The sequence below is a fragment of the Culex quinquefasciatus genome, chromosome 2 (assembly GCF_015732765.1).
Source record: "Culex quinquefasciatus strain JHB chromosome 2, VPISU_Cqui_1.0_pri_paternal, whole genome shotgun sequence".
Taxonomy (NCBI): Eukaryota; Metazoa; Arthropoda; class Insecta; order Diptera; family Culicidae; genus Culex; species Culex quinquefasciatus.
In genome coordinates, this window is record NC_051862.1 from 167,875,313 (window position 1) to 167,894,760 (window position 19,448).

The 19,448-nt window shown below is 34.0% G+C and overlaps 1 protein-coding gene across 1 annotated transcript in view; it reads left to right on the forward strand.

The window, feature by feature from the left end:
* The window catches only part of LOC6036379 (developmental protein eyes absent), a 103,716-nt gene that overhangs the window by 24,143 nt on the left and 60,125 nt on the right, over positions 1-19,448 (forward strand). Inside the window, 1 exon segment of the mRNA XM_038252622.1 lies at positions 5,983-6,029. Coding sequence (XP_038108550.1) covers positions 5,983-6,029 — 47 coding nt within the window.

Here is a 19,448-nt window from a genome sequence, read left to right on the forward strand (position 1 = left end):
ATCCAGAAGCAATCCCATTCAGAAAAACCCTGAACGATCTCTCCGAAAGATAGTGCTGGATAATTTTGATAAGATACATTGGAAAACCGTATAAATACAGTTTATGTATCAAACCATCATGCCAAACATTGTCAAAAGCCTTCTCAACATCCAACAAAGCCATAGCAGTTGATTTAGACTCAAGCTTGTTCTGCTTGATGATTTTAGTTACTCTCGTAAGCTGATGAGCAGTATTATGTCCCTTTCGGAAGCCAAACTGTTCATTCAAAATTATATTATTATCGTTGGTAAAATCCAAAAGCCTTGAATAGATGACCTTCTCAAAGAGTTTGGACAGACTACTCAAAAGACTAATGGGACGATAACTTGTTGGCGATGTTGGATCTTTTTGAGGCTTCAAAATTGGTATGACTTTGCCCAGTTTCCAATTGGTGGGAAGTAACCAAGTTGCAAACATTTATTGAAAATATTGGCTAGATGTTGAAAGAACTGATCACTCTGTTTTTTCAACACTAGATTAAAAATGTTATCAAAGCCTGGAGCTTTCATATTTTTCATTTGTTTAACTGCAACTTTGACTTCCTCACCAGAAACATGGGAATCTGCAGGAAATTCAAAGGTAGAGTCATTGATTGTTGAAATACTATTGGCAACTGATGTTTCTTTACGGCTGGTCATGGAAGCGCCAAGATTATGTGAACTAACAAAATGAAGCCCAAGTGCATTTGCCTTTTCCTCGGATGTAATCAAAGGAGAATCCTCAACAATAAGAGGAGGAATAGGCTTTGGTTTGTTTTAAGAACTTTTGAAAGTTTCCAAAATGGTTTTGAATAATTCCCAAGCTGGCTTACATGTTTTGAAAATTCTTGATTTCTGATATTGTCAAGTCGGTCTTGTATGATTTTGTTCAAATTGTTCACTGAAATCTTTTGTCATAGTCCCCAGTCCGTTGATATTGTCTCCTATAAACATTCCTAAGTCTAATCAAGTGTTTAGTATCTACGTCAATATCAGTTACCTTAAAATTAACAGGAACCTCCCGAACGTTGGCAGCCTCTGCTTGGTTGATAGCCTGCTGGATCACCTCCAGCGAACGATCAATATCAGCAGAAGTTTCCGGCTGTTGATCATAGTCGATGTTGCTGTCGACCACTTGCTGAAACTGCTGCCAGTCAACGTTGTGGTAATCTTTCCGGGTTGGTTGCCGCTGCGGAGTAACGGAAGCTCCAACCTCCACAACCACCGGATAGTGATCAGAACTCAACTCTTCAAACACCTCAGGATGAGCCACGTTCTCAGCCATATTGGTAATGAAGAAGTCGATGATTGAGTGATTCCCAGACCGAGCCACCCTCGTTGGACGATCCGGACTCACAACGTTGTAGTATCCGTTTTGCAGATCGTTGTGCAGAATCACTCCGTTCCGATTCCTCCTGCTGTTGCCCCAAACTTCATGCTTCGCGTTGAGGTCACCAGCGATGATGTACTTTGCGCTCCGCCGTGTCAGCTTCTGGATATCGCCCTTCAGTTTTGCTGCTGAACCATCTCTGGAATTCACCTGACGTGGGCAGTATGCAGCAATGAAGAGTACTGGGCCAACAGAAGTGGAATTTCCACCCCAACGGCCTCGATGATGTCCAGCTTGAAGTGTGGCAGCCGGCGTGGCTTGAGATCACGATGAACAGCGACAAGCACACTCCTCCTCCAGAGGTGGTCCTATCGAGCTGCGTCGCGATCTTGTAGTTTTGCAGATAAACTTTTTCACCGGGCTTCAGATGAGTTTCCGTGATGGCAGCTACGTCGATCTCCTTCTCGCGAAGAAAATCCACCAGCTCTAAGTTCTTCCTCCTAATGGAGCAAGCGTTCCAATTCAGCAGCTTGAGGGACCTACGATCCATACTGGATGACGAACGAGGTCAGCACTTCAATCTGCTGGGTCTTGGTTTTGCATCCACGCAGTGCAGCGGACATCTGTTTGAAAATATTGAGGAGTTCGGTTGAGGTGTAAAGATCATTACCATTTTCCTCAACTGCTGGTTCTTGGGTTGGTCTTGGCTCCTGGCTGAAGCCCGGTGGTGGCGGTCTCGGCTCCTGGCTGGAACCCGGCCGTGGATGATTCATCTCAGCTCTCTTCCTGGGATCCAACGGCAACGGTGCCAAGTTCGGGACCTGGCGTCGCGGTTGAAGAGGTGGAAAATTTTGCTCCACCAGGGCTGGAGGAGTTCTACGACGCTGAGGCTGATTCTTCGTCGATGCTTGCTGCCGAATTTTCACGAACTCAGCTCTCTTGGGGCACTTTCGATCGGTTGACGAATGCTCACCGTTGCAGTTGAGGCACTTCACCAGCGAATCTTGGATGCACTGGGATGTGATGTGCGCATCGGTACCACATTTGGCGCAACGACGCTTCAGGTGGCAGTTCTTACCTCCGTGCCCGAAACCCAGGCAGTTGAAGCATTGTGTGACGTCACGATGCACTGGTCGGTATCGCTCCCACGACACGATAATGTTGAAAACCGCTCGAATCGCCTTCAGCTCAGGAAGCGTCGTCGATCCCTTAGCCAAATGCAGCAGGTAGAGCTGGTCACGGTACTTGATGTCTTTGTTGCGTCGGCTCATTTTGTGCACGGCCAACACATCCAGTTTCAAAACTTTTAGCTCGGCAGCTAATTCCTCCACTGGCATGTCGTACAGACCTCTGACGACGATTTTGTACGGCTTATCCATGACGACATCATGGGTAAAGTACTCCGCCTCGTTTTCGGTCAAGTAATCCTTGACCAGTTGATAGTGCTGCCTGGATTGCACCAGCACCTTAAATCCGTCCTGACACAGACGAATGTTGCCTTGGACTTTCCCAGACTTGATGAGTTCAACAAGCCCCGCACGAAAGTCGATCGTTGCTGCTGATTGCCTCACATAAAAAGGCAGTTTCTCCTTTCGCTGTTTCACTTCATTCTCCTTTGCTTCCGCTACCTGGTCCTCGTCAGGCAGTCCAGCGAACTTGTTGTTCTTCAAAAGCTGCTCCTCGTGCGATGAAGAGTTCTCCTCCTCCTCATCCATCGGTACAGTACCGTCGCTCTTTTTCGTCTTTTTGCTGTTCGATGTCACTTCCAAAAGCACCTTCCTTTTGGAAATCCCCGGTTTTTGGCCATCAGTTGAGGCCTCAACCTTCCTTTTGGAAATTCCCACTTTTTTGCCTGCTTGAGCCGCAGGTAGGGCAATATTGCCGGCGTTCTGCGCCGGGACGCGACGAGTCATGTTGATTCAGACAACCTTCACCAACGAATGCTCGGATAACAATGAATACAGTTCATAGTTTACTCGTTCTAATGATTTTGAATTATTCAAAGAATTTTTATTTTAGTTTTAAGTTAGGATTAGTTGTTAAAGTGATTTTTCTTTTTTTTTACCCAAATGTATTCGATTAAATGCAAAAATGTAAAACAATTTGAAATAAATGAATAAATGTGAACAGTAATAATAAAACGAAAAATACAACAAAGATGAAGAGCATTTAGCCATACCACTTAGAATGTAAATGAAATGTAATTATTATAAGAAAGTTCAATAAAGACATATTTAATTTCAAAATTTCAAACTGTCTCATTGTAGACGCACTTGGCAGGAACAATGAGACAGCTGGGGAACAATGAGACACTCTACGAAAATCAACATTTTTCTAGCAAAACATCATGTTTTTGTATTGTTCCATTGCAAGTGACTTGCCTTGAACATTTTAGAGCAATTTTGCCAACATGAAACTTTTATTTTATTAATACCAAATAACTTTGTATTTTTGGTTAAATGAAGTTTAAATTCTATAAATATGCCAAAAATCACTTTTAATTCATGTTTTGAAAGATTTCCATCGATTTTGAAAAGTTTATTGAAGAACAATCAAAGTGTCTCATTGTTACCCATGGGCTGAAATGAGTGGGGAACAATGAGACAGTCCTGGATTCTGGGTTATTCTAAATTTTGGCCAAATCTAATGAAAGGACATTGTAACTTAATCCCTATGGAACGTCGAAAGACATTTGAAGAAATATTAGTTTTGGTGTAAATGGCAGCCTACGAGCGAAAAAGTATTTTTGTCCATGATTTACTTTTACACCCCAGAATCAAACATTTATGAATTACTTTTCAAGGGCGTCCATAACCAAAGCCACTTATATGGCAGACGTGTATCCAGTAGACACACCTTTCCCCCAAATATGAGCCTGATTGGTTGAAACTACGACTTGTGAGAGCCATTTTATCATTGTTCCCCGTGTCTCATTGATGACTACTCTACCCTATGTAAAAAAAGTATTTACACCCCTTGGGCACTATGCACATTTTGTGATGAAACATGTAAACAATTTAAAATTTTACAGAAACCTAGTACTACGTTTTGTTCAGAAACTCATGCCGAACATTTTGCTATAAAAAGCTCATGAAAAGATGATTTCTATTAAAAGTTATATAACAAATACTATTACAGAAATCGAAAAGGGTGCAAAAAAAGTTTGTACACCTTTCGAAAAATTAACATAAATAAAGTTATTTGTTGACAAATCACCATAAATAAAGTCTCCCAACTCCAAATAGGTATCCTTGACTGATTAAAAAAATAATTTGGATTGAATATAAAGTTTACTAAATACTTAGTATAAAAGTTTATATTACTCTGGAAATTTTATATAAAAGTTATCTAAACTTAATTTTGCAAACTTTCAATTTATCTAAATGTCAATATATCACCATAGAATTGCTAAATAAACATTTTGGAGTGGATATAACACCGTTTTGGGGGCCTTTGTATCGATAGAATAGATTTTTCTTTGGAATTGGGTACCAACCGGAATTACGTCGTCGGAAAATCCACCGGCATCCGAACCGGTCCACAATTCACAAGTCAACCTATTTGGCATCGAAAAGGGCATAAAATTTCCGATCTTTTGATAACCAAACATCTTGGTTTTCTATAAAACCCACGTTTTTAAATACCTGAGCAAAAAGTAAGTTTGATCGACGAGGACAAAAATTAAGAAATTCCATATTTTTGGCAGGTTGCTCAAATGAAACCATAACAACGTTTTTGCCTAGGTATTTAAAAACGTGGGTTTTATAGAAAACCTAGTTGGATGGGTATCAAAAGATCGGAAATTTTATGCCCTTTCCGATGCCACATAGGATGACTTGTGAATTGTGGACCGGTTCGGATGCCGGCGGATTTTCCGACGACGTAATTCCGGGTTGGTACGAAAATCCAACGAAAAATCTATTCTATCGATACAAAGACCCCCAAAACGGTGTTATACCCACTCCAAAATGTTTACTTAGCAATTCTATGGTCATATATTGACATTTAGATAAATTGAAAGTTTGCAAAATTAAGTTTCGATAAGTTTCATATTAAATTTCCAGAGTTATACAAACTTTTATACTAAGTGTTTAGTAAATTTTATATTTAATCCAAATTATTTTTTTAATCAGTCAAGGATGCCTATTTGGAGTTGGGAGAATGGATTTATGGTGATTTGTCAACCATTAACATTATTTATGTTAATTTTTCGAAAGGTGTCCAAGGGGTGTAAATACTTTTCTTACATACTGTATTTTATTCATTACACAGTAACTTAGGTAAAATTGCGTGAAAGAGGGGTAATTTTCCATTGTAAAATTTTCAAACATTCAAAACTAAACGTTTTTTATGTGATGGCCATTGCGAAGGTAAACAAATGTGTAAACTTCGATGCTGTAATTTCAAAAGGTTGAACATTACCTCTGTTATGATGTAATTTTAACACAATTTACACTAGAAAAGTAATAATATTACAAATTGCACATTTTTTCTGACATGGAAAAAATGTTATGTTATGTAATGGAAATTCATGTTATTATTATTTTTTATGTAATTACCAGATGTATTATCACCTTGTTTCCAATTTCTTTTTGAAACCCGATTTTATAGTTAATACTCTTTCTTTTTTTCAGGGTAAAAGATCACGCACAGAAGGACCAGAAGCAACAGATCGAAGTCGGTAAGTAATAACTAATCTCGAATTTAGTTTTACTATGAAAAAGCGATTCATTCAACATTTAAATCAACCTAATGTTGAGCTTCTGCCAACCAGCTTTACAAAACAAAATCCCTGCCAATCCTGTTTTCCCCGCACCCTCATTCGCCATATCGCTCGCATATCAGGGCAAGAATCGTTTCCATGATGATACGGAATACCGGTCCCCGTTGATGATGCTCCACGGCATGCCGGCGGCGACGGTTGGCACTGGCATGACACACATTCATTATGGCCGATCCCTTCAAAGTGATTACAATGAGAGCGCACACCATGAAATAAATAAAATCTCAAATTACACCTCTTTTTTTTTCGCTCGCTGCTGCTGCTGGGATGGCTCGTAATGGCTCCTTGCTGCTGCTGCTGCTGTTGGTTTTAAGGGAGCGCACAAATGAACATCAGGCAAATCTTCCAACTCTGCGACGAGCCAAATCAGCCATATTGCCTCGGATCTGGTCTAGATTCTAGATTCCGAGAGCACCTGCTTCGTGCCAGTTTTACCTGAGAGCGATCGTCATCGTGACATTGTGGAACGCCGGGCGTACCTTAACATTCTCGCATTATTATGTCTGAATACGCGTTAGTGTTGGAACATAACGAGAGCATAAATAGATTCCCATCGTTTTCATCATCATTATGCTGCTCCCGGTGATGCTGGCTTTGATCTTTTCTCCCTGGCGTAACGACGACGAGAGGATCCAGTCAGTCAGTCACTCAAAAGTGGCGGCGCGACCCGAAAATATGATTAAGGTCTCTTTAGGGGCTTTAACTAGATGGGAGTGGAGACGAGCGAGCGCGACTAAAAATAGTTGTCTGACAGCCGTTTTGTGATGTGACATATATTCCGCGCTCGGATGAATGTCTAGCTGCGATATATGGGATCGAAAGGGGGAGGTTTGCGAATGTTGGGCCTTAATTTTGCGATTCCAATTCCTAAAAACATTAAACTAATACTCGAAAGAAACTAGAACGATAGAATTTAAACTATGAAAGATTTATGTTTTATTTGTAGATAAGTCGATTTCAGAACAGAAATCATTCAAAAAAATCCCAAAGAATATTTATCTTACGAGAGAAGCTTGAGCACTCACTGAGAGAGATATTCACACAGAAATTCTCTCTATTCGAAACTTTGCTAGAATGAAAGCTCATTGAATGAATTTTGAGATTTTCAATATCAAAATTTTCGAAAAAGGCGCAAAGGAAAATAAAAAAAAAACAATGTTGAAAATATCGTTTTTGCAATTCCGTCGTGAAACTACTTACTTTTCCTGTCATTCTTGAACGACGAAATAGCCTACTTTTCTGTACCAAAAATAACAGAATCGAATAGCAACACTTTTCAAAATAAATGCTGAAAAGTTCTACTTTTCAGCACTGAAATGGGTGCTGAAAAGTTGAACTTTTCAACACTTGTTTCGAAAAGTAACACTTTTCCACATTTTCTGATTTAAACGATTTATTGACATAAAACATGAAAATTTGACTTAAAATTTCACTCAGTGGGTGTTTTTCGGAAATGCAAAAAATGCAAAACTTGAATTTTTCAGCACTTTTCGTATTCATCCAACTCGGTGAACCTCGTTGGATAAATGTACGACTCGTGCTGAAAAAATCCTCTTTTTGCAACTTGTTGCATAAACTACTATTATTCATTGATTCGATTTTTAAAGTTCAAGATTTTCAAAATCATGATTCACTAAATTAATGAATACAAAAGTCAACAAGACTAGCATACGAGCAAATACCCTATTTCAAGAAGGGGAAAATTTTTTGCGACTATGTTTTCATTGCTCATCAAGAGCAGCCAGCAGCGGCGCGGTATGGAAAAGAGTCATCAAAACGCGATGAACACGTAATAATTAGCGATCATTCCCGCACAATGCGTAACGAGCTGTGTGTGATGTGGCTTATGTAAGAATTTGTTCTGACTAGAGAGCCTATGTGGAGAGGCGAATTGTTAATTTCGGGGTTCCAACCGAGCGGCTCGCTAGTTCTGGCATGTTTTTAAATTGGTTCAGAAACGGGCCATTAAATTTTTAATCTTTTAAATGAAACTTTTTAGAATTTTTTTAGTCTGTTTTTATTTTTTAAACCTCAAGTGTCTCAATTTTGTTTTTGCTTGTTGAAGAGGTTATTTTGACTACTCTTGTTAAAAAAAAAACAGAACTGTTTTTGTTTTATTTATTTTTTGTTAATGTTTATTCTGTTGATTATTGGTAATTTTAGGTCTATTATATAGGAGCAATTCTTTGAAGTTTCGGCAACCCATTTTTTTTATTTTTTTTGCATTTTTGTAAATCTAGATTAAGCTTTTTGGTGCATTATTTATGCTCAAAAATGAGTAATTTTACCACTTTTCTGGCGTAGTGTCACTTTTTTAGAGGTAAAATTACATCATAAAAGAGGTAATATTCAACCTTCCAAAATAAACGCTTCCAAATTTACATTATTTTTTACTGTGCATGGTTCGAAAAAAAAGTTCTCCGATCGGGCTCAACATTTTTCTGGGGGTTGCTTGGCCGAAATAATTAGACCCGTATTTGCGAAAATCAGCAAAATTGGCAATTTTTGGACCACTCTAACACGGTGTAGGTCACCCTAATGGCTAAACAAAGAAACACGGGTCTGATTATTTCGGCCAAGGATTCCCCAGAAAATTTTTGAGCCCGATCTGAGAACTTTTTTTTCGAATCATCCTGTTTTCGTGGGGAATTGCTGTAAATACAAATTTCGTATTTAGCTGTCCTTTCAAAAATGTTATGTGAAAATTCATAAATCTGTATTTTGTCATTAAAATTGATTAAAAAACAACTTTTATTTAAATTTAAAAAAAACCTTCTTTTCAGAAAACTCTAGAAAGGACAAAAAAACGTTTACCAAGTTATAAGTTCATGAAAAAAAGTAATTTTTTAGTAAAATCTAAAAGAAACAGTGATCCCCGTGCACCGCGTTCAACCGCGTTCTCTGTTTTCTGTACTCGATCAAACACCAGCACCGCGTGTGCACGCGTGCAAGCAAACCTAAACTCTGCCGTGTACAGTCTGTACGCGCACACGAACCTCGAGTTTAAAACCGAACCTTGTACCCCGGGTACAAACCCCGTGCAAGCTGACGACGCAGAAAAGAGACAATATAGTTCCCTCACGCTCCTCTGCTGTAAAGCGGTGTTTCATTCTCCGCTGCAGTCACACTACAGAGTTTGCCACAGAGAGTGAGAAGTAGTCATTTTTCGTCTCTTTACACGCTCTTCGCTCGCACGGCGTTGTACCCGAGGTGTGCACCCCGTGTTTACACCGCGTGTAAACTTGAGTGCGCCGTGCGGGGAGAACTCGAACATGACAGCCTGGTGTGTTTGAAGTTCATCTGCACTGAAAACTTGTACGGCGTGTACGGCGTGCGCGCGTTTCGGGAAGACTGAAAAGAAAGTTAAACATAATTTTGACTTCTTTATGAATCTTAACTTAAATTTATTATTAAAAACATATGATGAGAAATTATGGTAAAACACTTCGTTTTTGGGTTGAAGTCATTTTAAGGTATTTTTTTCAATTGCTCAATTTTTGTTCACCTTTGAGATTTTTTTTCGAAAATCTGAGAAAATTCCTTACAATTTGAACTTTGATATGGCCATGCAAAAATAAACAATTTTCAATGATAAAAAAAGATTTGTTTGTGAAATTTTCTACTTTTTTCAACAAAAAAAAGTTCGAAATTTTAAAATCCAACCCAATATTTGAAAATGTTAAAAATTAGTGTTTTTGTTTTTATAAATCGAGTTATTTGACACTTTAAACATTTCAATCGTAATCGATTTTCTTTTAAATATCGGAACATTTCTGTCATGCTTTATTTTTTCAAAATAAATATCACTGACCAAAAAAAAAATGACTGCGGTTCTATCCAATAAATCTTATTTTTTATAAAAAAATATGTCTTGGAAATTTTTGATCCAATTTTGAAAAAAAGAAGCTTTTGATCTAAATTAATCAAACTTATGGGAAATGGGACGAGCTTTCCGGTAAAAATATTTACGAGACAGGAAAACCAAGTCTGTCATATAGAAATTGCCTAAAAACCACCAAAAAACCTATTTTTTCATCGATTTTGAAAAATTTTGACGTTTAGACCACTTTAAAAAAAACAGTTGTAGTAAATGATTTTTGTATGTTTTTAGGAGAGACATTCCATCCTGCATTTTTCGTGAGTCATTTTGTAACATTTTAGGCTATTTCCTCAAAAATTTTGAGCGAAAAAAAATCGTGACATCACCATCAAATTTAACTTTTAAACATAAAACAGAAAAATCTCATAGAAGTGGCGTGTATTTTTGTTTCAGTGTTTCAGAAAGCCCGTCCAATTTCCTACAAGTTTGTCTTTGATCACTTTTTGATACGATGCAACGGCTTCGAGATACAGTAATTTTTAAATTGCAAAATACAAAAATATTTAAATCACTTACGCCCTTCTCGAATGTTATTTTCGAGTACAATTGGCTCCATATACACAAAAATGGCTTATATAGGCCTAGTATGACATGTCTACAAAGTTTCACTGAAATCGGAGAGAGTCGGGTACAAAAGTAGCACAAAAATTCCTGATTTCAGCTGGCATTGCTCAAAATTAAGATTTATTGGATGAAACCTAAAACAGGCCTGCCCAACGCCCGGTCCGCGGGCCGGATCCGGCCCGTGAAGCCATTTCATCCGGCTCACGACGTCATTTCAAAATAGTTCGATTACTGGCCCTTGGCTGTTAGCTAGCTTTTTTTGCTTCAGCAATGTTTTTGTTTCAAATTCAAATTTTCTTTATGTTAAAATTAAATTTTTATCATTTCTGCATTGATGTTTCCAGAATCAATAATTTAACTGAAAACCGGGACGGGGAAACTATAAGGTAAATTGTAAAATGTACGATAAATAAAAAAACTTGGAAACTTTAAATTTCAGTTTTTTTTTGTTTTGAGGCACTTTTTTTCAAATTGATTGATTTTTGAATAAATGAGTAAGCAAAAAATAATGTATGTAGTTTTAAGAAAAAAAATTGTAATGAAAAAGCTTAGAAGAGTAAATTATTTATACAGATGCTGCAAATATATTTGAAATATTAAATATTTCGCAAAATGAGTCAAGAAATATGCAAAAAAAATATTTTAAAAATAAACTTCAACTACATAAAAAATTGCAAGAATAACTTAAAAAATTGTATTTTTTCCATTTCCAATTTTTATTAAACATTAGTTCCGGCCCACCACTGCTTCCAACAAATCAGATCCGGCCCGCAGGGCCAAAAGGTTGGGCACCCTTGACCTAAAATGTTCTAGATAGCAGAAGTTATCTTGCAAGTACTAAAGAAGTTATCTTGCAAGTACTAAAAATCAAAAAACATCGCTGCAAGATAACTTTTTAGCACAGAAGTTATCTTGCAGCGATGTTTTTTCTAAAATCATCGAATCTGTAAGATAACTTTCTGCAAGATAACTTCAGCTCAAAAATGCGAGATAACTTTCTGCAATATAACTTCAGTTCGGATTCTGCAAGGTAACTTCAGCTCGATTTTTGCAAAATAACTTTCTTCAAGGTAATTCCAGCTCATCTTTTTGAAAGGCAATTTTTTGCAAAATAATTTCAGTTGGTTTCATGGAACTAGGCTGCATGATAACTTCAGTTGGTTTCATGGAATTAGGCTGCAAGATAACTTCAGTTGGTTTCATAGAACCAGACTGCTAGGCAATTTCGAATTTATTCAGAATAATTGTTGGAATATTTTTAAGAATAAATAAAATAAAATAAATTCCCTTCTAAATTTTTTACTCGCAAGATAACTTCAGTTGGTTTCATGGAATTAGGCTGCAAGATAACTTCAGTTGGTTTCATAGAACCAGACTGCTAGGCAATTTCGAATTTATTCAGAATAATTGTTGGAATATTTTTAAGAATAAATAAAATAAAATTAATTCCCTTCTAAATTTTTTACTCGCAAGATAACTTCAGTTGGTTTCATGGAATTAGGCTGCAAGATAACTTCAGTTGGTTTCATAGAACCAGACTGCTAGTTAATTTCAATTTATTCAGAATAATTGTTGAAATATTTTTAAGAATAAATAAAATAAAATAAATTCCCTTCTAAATTTTTTACTCGCAAGATAACTTCAGTTGGTTTCATGGAATTAGGCTGCAAGATAACTTCAGTTGGTTTCACAGAACCAGACTGCTAGATAATTTGAATTGATTCAGAATAATTGTAGGAATATTTTTAAGAATAAATGAAATAAAATTAATTCCCTTCTAAAATTTTTACTCGCAAGATAACTTCAGTTGGTTTCATGGAATTAGGCTGCAAGATAACTTCAGTTGGTTTCATAGAACCAGACTGCTAGGCAATTTCGAATTTATTCAGAATAATTGTTGGAATATTTTTAAGAATAAATAAAATAAAATAAATTCCCTTCTAAATTTTTTACTCGCAAGATAACTTCAGTTGGTTTCATGGAATTAGGCTGCAAGATAACTTCAGTTGGTTTCACAGAACCAGACTGCTAGACAATTTAAAATTTATTTAGAATAATTGTTGGAATATTTTTAAGAATAAATAAAATAAAATAAATTCCCTTCTAAAATTTTTACTCGCAAGATAACTTCAGTTGGTTTCATGGAATTAGGCTGCAAGATAACTTCAGTTGGTTTCATAGAACCAGACTGCTAGGTAATTTTGAATTGATTCAGAATAATTGTAGGAATATTTTTAAGAATAAATGAAATAAAATTAATTCCCTTCTAAAATTTTTACTCGCAAGATAACTTCAGTTGGTTTCATGGAATTAGGCTGCAAGATAACTTCAGTTGGTTTCATAGAACCAGACTGCTAGGCAATTTCGAATTTATTCAGAATAATTGTTGGAATATTTTTAAGAATAAATAAAATAAAATTAATTCCCTTCTAAATTTTTTACTCGCAAGATAACTTCAGTTGGTTTCATGGAATTAGGCTGCAAGATAACTTCAGTTGGTTTCATAGAACCAGACTGCTAGTTAATTTCAATTTATTCAGAATAATTGTTGAAATATTTTTAAGAATAAATAAAATAAAATAAATTCCCTTCTAAATTTTTACTCGCAAGATAACTTCAGTTGGTTTCATGGAATTAGGCTGCAAGATAACTTCAGTTGGTTTCATAGAACCAGACTGCTAGGTAATTTTGAATTGATTCAGAATAATTGTAGGAATATTTTTAAGAATAAATGAAATAAAATTAATTCCCTTCTAAATTTTTACTCGCAAGATAACTTCAGTTGGTTTCATGGAATTAGGCTGCAAGATAACTTCAGTTGGTTTCATAGAACCAGACTGCTAGGCAATTTCAATTTATTCAGAATAATTGTTGGAATATTTTTAAGAATAAATAAAATAAAATAAATTCCCTTCTAAATTTTTACTCGCAAGATAACTTCAGTTGGTTTCATGGAATTAGGCTGCAAGATAACTTCAGTTGGTTTCACAGAACCAGACTGCTAGACAATTTAAAATTTATTTAGAATAATTGTTGGAATATTTTTAAGAATAAATAAAATAAAATAAATTCCCTTCTAAAATTTTTACTCGCAAGATAACTTCAGTTGGTTTCATGGAATTAGGCTGCAAGATAACTTCAGTTGGTTTCATAGAACCAGACTGCTAGGTAATTTTGAATTGATTCAGAATAATTGTAGGAATATTTTTAAGAATAAATGAAATAAAATTAATTCCCTTCTAAAATTTTTACTCGCAAGATAACTTCAGTTGGTTTCATGGAATTAGGCTGCAAGATAACTTCAGTTGGTTTCATAGAACCAGACTGCTAGGCAATTTCGAATTTATTCAGAATAATTGTTGGAATATTTTTAAGAATAAATAAAATAAAATAAATTCCCTTCTAAATTTTTACTCGCAAGATAACTTCAGTTGGTTTCATGGAATTAGGCTGCAAGATAACTTCAGTTGGTTTCATAGAACCAGACTGCTAGTTAATTTCGAATTTATTCAGAATAATTGTTGAAATATTTTTAAGAATAAATAAAATAAAATTAATTCCCTTCTAAATTTTTTACTCGCAAGATAACTTCAGTTGGTTTCATGGAATTAGGCTGCAAGATAACTTCAGTTGGTTTCATAGAACCAGACTGCTAGGTAATTTTGAATTGATTCAGAATAATTGTAGGAATATTTTTAAGAATAAATGAAATAAAATTAATTCCCTTCTAAAATTTTTACTCGCAAGATAACTTCAGTTGGTTTCATGGAATTAGGCTGCAAGATAACTTCAGTTGGTTTCATAGAACCAGACTGCTAGTTAATTTCGAATTTATTCAGAATAATTGTTGAAATATTTTTAAGAATAAATAAAATAAAATAAATTCCCTTCTAAATTTTTTACTCGCAAGATAACTTCAGTTGGTTTCATGGAATTAGGCTGCAAGATAACTTCAGTTGGTTTCATAGAACCAGACTGCTAGGTAATTTTGAATTGATTCAGAATAATTGTAGGAATATTTTTAAGAATAAATGAAATAAAATTAATTCCCTTCTAAAATTTTTACTCGCAAGATAACTTCAGTTGGTTTCATGGAATTAGGCTGCAAGATAACTTCAGTTGGTTTCATAGAACCAGACTGCTAGGCAATTTCGAATTTATTCAGAATAATTGTTGGAATATTTTTAAGAATAAATAAAATAAAATAAATTCCCTTCTAAATTTTTTACTCGCAAGATAACTTCAGTTGGTTTCATGGAATTAGGCTGCAAGATAACTTCAGTTGGTTTCACAGAACCAGACTGCTAGACAATTTAAAATTTATTTAGAATAATTGTTGGAATATTTTTAAGAATAAATAAAATAAAATAAATTCCCTTCTAAAATTTTTACTCATAAGATAACTTCAGTTGGTTTCATGGAATTAGGCTGCAAGATAACTTCAGTTGGTTTCATAGAACCAGACTGCTAGGTAATTTTGAATTGATTCAGAATAATTGTAGGAATATTTTTAAGAATAAATGAAATAAAATTAATTCCCTTCTAAAATTTTTACTCGCAAGATAACTTCAGTTGGTTTCATGGAATTAGGCTGCAAGATAACTTCAGTTGGTTTCATAGAACCAGACTGCTAGTTAATTTCGAATTTATTCAGAATAATTGTTGAAATATTTTAAGAATAAATAAAATAAAATAAATTCCCTTCTAAATTTTTACTCGCAAGATAACTTCAGTTGGTTTCATGGAATTAGGCTGCAAGATAACTTCAGTTGGTTTCATAGAACCAGACTGCTAGGTAATTTTGAATTGATTCAGAATAATTGTAGGAATATTTTTAAGAATAAATGAAATAAAATTAATTCCCTTCTAAAATTTTTACTCGCAAGATAACTTCAGTTGGTTTCATGGAATTAGGCTGCAAGATAACTTCAGTTGGTTTCATAGAACCAGACTGCTAGGCAATTTCAATTTATTCAGAATAATTGTTGGAATATTTTAAGAATAAATAAAATAAAATAAATTCCTTCTAAATTTTTTACTAAAGATAACTTCAGTTGGTTTCATGGAATTAGGCTGCAAGATAACTTCAGTTGGTTTCATAGAACCAGACTGCTAGACAATTTAAAATTTATTCAGAATAATTGTTGGAATATTTTTAAGAATAAATAAAATAAAATAAATTCCCTTCTAAAATTTTTACTCGCAAGATAACTTCAGTTGGTTTCATGGAATTAGGCTGCAAGATAACTTCAGTTGGTTTCATAGAACCAGACTGCTAGGTAATTTGAATTTATTCAGAATAATTGTAGGAATATTTTTAAGAATAAATAAAATAAAATTAATTCCCTTCTAAAATTTTTACTCGCAAGATAACTTCAGTTGGTTTCATGGAATTAGGCTGCAAGATAACTTCAGTTGGTTTCATAGAACCAGACTGCTAGGCAATTTCGAATTTATTCAGAATAATTGTTGGAATATTTTAAGAATAAATAAAATAAAATAAATTCCCTTCTAAATTTTTACTCGCAAGATAACTTCAGTTGGTTTCATGGAATTAGGCTGCAAGATAACTTCAGTTGGTTTCATAGAACCAGACTGCTAGGCAATTTCAATTTATTCAGAATAATTGTTGGAATATTTTTAAGAATAAATAAAATAAAATAAATTCCCTTCTAAATTTTTACTCGCAAGATAACTTCAGTTGGTTTCATGGAATTAGGCTGCAAGATAACTTCAGTTGGTTTCATAGAACCAGACTGCTAGGCAATTTCAATTTATTCAGAATAATTGTTGGAATATTTTTAAGAATAAATAAAATAAAATAAATTCCCTTCTAAATTTTTACTCGCAAGATAACTTCAGTTGGTTTCATGGAATTAGGCTGCAAGATAACTTCAGTTGGTTTCATAGAACCAGACTGCTAGTTAATTTCGAATTTATTCAGAATAATTGTTGAAATATTTTTAAGAATAAATAAAATAAAATAAATTCCCTTCTAAATTTTTACTCGCAAGATAACTTCAGTTGGTTTCATGGAATTAGGCTGCAAGATAACTTCAGTTGGTTTCATAGAACCAGACTGCTAGGTAATTTGAATTGATTCAGAATAATTGTAGGAATATTTTTAAGAATAAATGAAATAAAATTAATTCCCTTCTAAATTTTTACTCGCAAGATAACTTCAGTTGGTTTCATGGAATTAGGCTGCAAGATAACTTCAGTTGGTTTCATAGAACCAGACTGCTAGGCAATTTCGAATTTATTCAGAATAATTGTTGGAATATTTTTAAGAATAAATAAAATAAAATAAATTCCCTTCTAAATTTTTACTCATAAGATAACTTCAGTTGGTTTCATGGAATTAGGCTGCAAGATAACTTCAGTTGGTTTCATAGAACCAGACTGCTAGGTAATTTGAATTGATTCAGAATAATTGTAGGAATATTTTAAGAATAAATAAAATAAAATTAATTCCCTTCTAAAATTTTTACTCGCAAGATAACTTCAGTTGGTTTCATGGAATTAGGCTGCAAGATAACTTCAGTTGGTTTCATAGAACCAGACTGCTAGGCAATTTCGAATTTATTCAGAATAATTGTTGGAATATTTTAAGAATAAATAAAATAAAATAAATTCCCTTCTAAATTTTTACTCAAGATAACTTCAGTTGGTTTCATGGAATTAGGCTGCAAGATAACTTCAGTTGGTTTCATAGAACCAGACTGCTAGTTAATTTCGAATTTATTCAGAATAATTGTTGAAATATTTTTAAGAATAAATAAAATAAAATAAATTCCCTTCTAAATTTTTTACTCGCAAGATAACTTCAGTTGGTTTCATGGAATTAGGCTGCAAGATAACTTCAGTTGGTTTCATAGAACCAGACTGCTAGGTAATTTTGAATTGATTCAGAATAATTGTAGGAATATTTTTAAGAATAAATGAAATAAAATTAATTCCCTTCTAAAATTTTTACTCGCAAGATAACTTCAGTTGGTTTCATGGAATTAGGCTGCAAGATAACTTCAGTTGGTTTCATAGAACCAGACTGCTAGGCAATTTCGAATTTATTCAGAATAATTGTTGGAATATTTTTAAGAATAAATAAAATAAAATAAATTCCCTTCTAAATTTTTTACTCGCAAGATAACTTCAGTTGGTTTCATGGAATTAGGCTGCAAGATAACTTCAGTTGGTTTCATAGAACCAGACTGCTAGGCAATTTCGAATTTATTCAGAATAATTGTTGGAATATTTTTAAGAATAAATAAAATAAAATAAATTCCCTTCTAAATTTTTTACTCGCAAGATAACTTCAGTTGGTTTCATGGAATTAGGCTGCAAGATAACTTCAGTTGGTTTCATAGAACCAGACTGCTAGGTAATTTTGAATTGATTCAGAATAATTGTAGGAATATTTTTAAGAATAAATGAAATAAAATTAATTCCCTTCTAAAATTTTTACTCGCAAGATAACTTCAGTTGGTTTCATGGAATTAGGCTGCAAGATAACTTCAGTTGGTTTCATAGAACCAGACTGCTAGTTAATTTCGAATTTATTCAGAATAATTGTTGAAATATTTTAAGAATAAATAAAATAAAATAAATTCCCTTCTAAATTTTTACTCGCAAGATAACTTCAGTTGGTTTCATGGAATTAGGCTGCAAGATAACTTCAGTTGGTTTCATAGAACCAGACTGCTAGGCAATTTCGAATTTATTCAGAATAATTGTTGGAATATTTTTAAGAATAAATAAAATAAAATAAATTCCCTTCTAAATTTTTACTCGCAAGATAACTTCAGTTGGTTTCATGGAATTAGGCTGCAAGATAACTTCAGTTGGTTTCATAGAACCAGACTGCTAGGTAATTTTGATTGATTCAGAATAATTGTTGGAATATTTTTAAGAATAAATAAAATAAAATAAATTCCCTTCTAAAATTTTTACTCATAAGATAACTTCAGTTGGTTTCATGGAATTAGGCTGCAAGATAACTTCAGTTGGTTTCATAGAACCAGACTGCTAGGCAATTTCGAATTTATTCAGAATAATTGTTGGAATATTTTTAAGAATAAATAAAATAAAATAAATTCCCTTCTAAATTTTTACTCGCAAGATAACTTCAGTTGGTTTCATGGAATTAGGCTGCAAGATAACTTCAGTTGGTTTCATAGAACCAGACTGCTAGGCAATTTCAATTTATTCAGAATAATTGTTGGAATATTTTTAAGAATAAATAAAATAAAATAAATTCCCTTCTAAATTTTTACTCGCAAGATAACTTCAGTTGGTTTCATGGAATTAGGCTGCAAGATAACTTCAGTTGGTTTCATAGAACCAGACTGCTAGGTAATTTCGAATTTATTCAGAATAATTGTAGGAATATTTTTAAGAATAAATAAAATAAAATTAATTCCCTTCTAAAATTTTTACTCGCAAGATAACTTCAGTTGGTTTCATGGAATTAGGCTGCAAGATAACTTCAGTTGGTTTCATAGAACCAGACTGCTAGGCAATTTCAATTTATTCAGAATAATTGTTGGAATATTTTTAAGAATAAATAAAATAAAATAAATTCCCTTCTAAAATTTTTACTCGCAAGATAACTTCAGTTGGTTTCATGGAATTAGGCTGCAAGATAACTTCAGTTGGTTTCATAGAACCAGACTGCTAGGCAATTTCGAATTTATTCAGAATAATTGTTGAAAATATTTTAAGAATAAATAAAATAAAATAAATTCCCTTCTAAATTTTTTACTCGCAGAGATAACTTCAGTTGGTTTCATGGAATTAGGCTGCAAGATAACTTCAGTTGGTTTCATAGAACCAGACTGCTAGGTAATTTTGAATTTATTCAGAATAATTGTTGG